The 3,340-nt window shown below is 36.6% G+C and overlaps 1 protein-coding gene across 1 annotated transcript; it reads left to right on the plus strand.

Moving 5' to 3' along the window:
* Nucleotides 1-417: 417 nt before the first annotated feature.
* Nucleotides 418-2,949, plus strand: LOC149552229 (peroxidase 57-like). The gene is made up of 4 exons (XM_089790190.1): nucleotides 418-642; nucleotides 745-933; nucleotides 2,116-2,275; nucleotides 2,513-2,949. Exons 1-4 carry the CDS (start codon nucleotides 418-420, stop codon nucleotides 2,947-2,949), a joined length of 1,011 nt encoding a protein of 336 aa, XP_089646316.1.
* Nucleotides 2,950-3,340: the final 391 nt, after the last annotated feature.

Raw genomic sequence — 3,340 nt, forward strand, 5'->3', positions numbered from 1 at the left:
AAGATTGCCATATATGGATAAGGACCTTTCATGGGCACATGGTCCGTGAGAGTTGCTAGAATTGAACACATTGAATACCAGTTGAGGTCACGTGAGCGTGGGTAATCTGAAAGCGCCTCACATTCCATGGATATGAAAAGGTCAAAACCGCAATAACTTTTGAAGAGGCTTTTGCATGTGCAGGAAGCGCTGATTTTGAGAATTAAATGGCAAAGGTGTCAACTTTTCTGGATAACAGTGCAACCTGAGCTGGAGTACTGCTTTACTCAATTGTCACGTTCCACAAATATGTTATATATTTTTCACTCCCGCCCTCGTAGCCGCAGGGTACGTAGAGCTCTTTTTGCGTGCAGTGGGCATCGGTAATACTCTTCAAATGTACAGAGAGTTTTGCATGAGAGTCATCACTTTCATTCAATGGCGATCTGCCACTTATTCGTTTGGGCGCTTGTTGTAACACTAGTAATAAGTGATGTTGCTGCAGCAGGAGGAGGAGGAGGAGGTTTGAGTGTTGGGTTTTACAGCAAAAGGTGCCCACAAGCGGAGGGCGTTGTGAGAAGGGTGGTGCAGAAATGGTTTGTGGAGGATAACTCTGTGCCCGCTGGATTGTTACGTTTGCTTTTCCATGACTGTTTCATCCGGGTCTGTTATTTATAGATTTTTCTTTTCAACCTCATGTTTCTGCCTGTAAAATGCATGAGTATGGAGAGAAGTGCTGATTGGTTTACGTTGTGTCGTGTACAGGGGTGTGATGGTTCTGTTCTGATAGACAGCACCGACGATAATATTGCGGAGAAGGACTCTGTCCCCAACTTGACTTTGCGAGGTTTCGACCTCATTGATGATGTCAAAGTAGCCGTTGAAGCCACCTGCAGAGGAGTCGTATCGTGTGCTGATATACTCGCATTGTCTGCTCGCGATGCAGTCGCGCTGGTAAGGAATTCATGACTTCGTCAAACATGAAATCAAATACTATTTAATGGTGCTTTTAGATCAGACAGTTTATGGAGATTCAGAAAACTAAGTTTTATTCATATAGAAATATTTGAATTCAGACTAGGTTGTAGATATATACACATATAGAACAAAAGTATTTAAAGATTCAGTTTTTGAAGTAACACCATCTCATCCTGTGACTTTAATATTATACATTAAGGTTTCATTTTTAAGTTTGACTTATTTTTCCAAGCTTAATTTCTTTCTTAGTATGTGATGTTTAAGGATGATCATTTATTTTCACTGATCTGCATACAACCATGTCAAATCTTATTTGTCTATTTCTCTGTAGATATTTTCCACCTCAATCCTTGAAATACAATTTTACTTATGAGTGGAGGATGATATTGAGATTTATATAACAAAAAATAAGTTATTGTGAAGAGATTTCTGCAATTTATTATAATTTTAGAGTGATGCAGTTGTTTAATGGGTTCGATTGTGCCCAGTATCTTTGCAGCGACATTTTGAATCAAACTCTGTGATCCATCATGAGGATGAGAAGAGCTAGAAGAAATCATCCAGATGATAGATCACAGAGTGTGATTAGCAATGTGATACAAAAATATTGCACACCTATCAAATCTAAAAAAATCTTCACTACTCTAAGAAAATAAGTTATAAGCATACTCAATTTGACAATGTTGTTAAGAATGACTTATCTATTTATGATGTCAAAGAATAGATGTAACTTTGTTTTTCAATGAAAATAAGTATTAAAAAAATAGTAGTTCAAATAGAGATTGTTAGTCATTGTATAGTGTGATAGTCAAAGTCCAGGTATTGTTGGTGTATTGATAAAGGTTAAATTTTTTATAAGATAGTATCACTCACAAGTTTAGAGTTTTTATATTAGTTCATAGTATTTGTGACTTCTAATGTCATCTAAGACAATAATAGATATATTATGATATTGGTATCAGAATTTAACGTTGTAATTTTTAAATAAATTTTGTTGACTTATATTTCATGAATAATAGATCACAAGAACGACCATTCTTAAATATCACGCACCAAACAAAAAGTTAAACATATAAGAAGTAAATAAACTTTAACAAGAAATCAAGCCTTATTATCACTTATCATTCATTAATTGATTGAAATGACTGTGTTGTTCAGTCAGGTGGGCCAGATTACAGTGTTGCAACTGGAAGAAGAGATGGATTGGTGTCGAGAATAGGAGAAGCCAGACTTCCAAGCCCACAATTCTCCATGGACCAAGCCCTCGGTGCCTTCACTTCACTTGGTCTTACCATCACCGATCTTGTCACACTCCTTGGTATATTTCATCCCCCAAATACTTATTTCTTAATTTTACTGTTTTCTTTTATTTCTAATTAAAGCTAGACATCATAAGTATCTAATATAACAAAACAATGTAATCATTCATAACCATTGAGTCAAATTTGATGTTTGAACATTTGATTGAAGTAGTTGTTAACCTCTTATAAATCAATTCATATATATATTGAAGAAAGAGATGGGCATTAAGCGTAGTGAAGTGTGAAGAGTGCAGGGGCGCACACAATAGGTTTCGTCCACTGCGGCTTCTTTAGCGACCGCGTGTACAATTTCAGGGGAAGTGGAACGCCCGATCCGACAATGGATTCCACGTTGGCGGCGTCGCTGAAGGCAAAGTGTCCTCCACCGAACCAAATAACAAACATAAGCTTGGATCCCAAGGTTTTCTTCGACCAAACAAAGAGAAATCCCTTCACTTTCGGCACTGGATTTTACCGTCAAGTCCTGAAGAACAGAGGAGTTCTTCAGATAGACCAGGAACTTCTCAACACAGATGTAACGTCCAACCTGGTTGTCACATATGCCGCCAATCCAGATCTCTTTAAACAAGAGTTCGCTAAATCCATTACCAAGCTGGGAAGTGTCGGTGTCTTGAATGGCTTTGATGGAGAAATCCGAACAAATTGTAGGAAATTCAATAAGAACAACTAGAATAACAAAAGTCCACTGGCATATTAATTGAGATCACGGAGCTTCATGGAATATCATAGCAGAAAAGAAGTGACATGATAATTTTGTTGAGGTCCCATATTAGGGGAAATTTTCTTGGTCAAGATTCTTTATTTACTTGTTTTATTTTGTTATTTAACTGTACTTGGACTTCTTTTTCCACTAATTTTGAAAGGAGGTGGCCATCCTCCTTACAAATTATAAAGTTGTCCAATTGTCATCGAAAATTCATGGATTTTTCCGAAAATTTCAGCATATGATCTTCATGATATGCATAGTTTGTAGTGAAAAACAACAAAAAAATTGGAAAAAAATCACTATGTTTTGATTAATTTAGGAAAAAAAGATTTGACTTGGTTTTGTCTTTAGTGCA

The sequence above is a fragment of the Cupressus sempervirens genome, chromosome 6, assembly GCF_028749045.1.
Source record: "Cupressus sempervirens isolate cs-2001-9-10 chromosome 6, ASM2874904v1, whole genome shotgun sequence".
Lineage (NCBI taxonomy): Eukaryota > Viridiplantae > Streptophyta > Pinopsida > Cupressales > Cupressaceae > Cupressus > Cupressus sempervirens.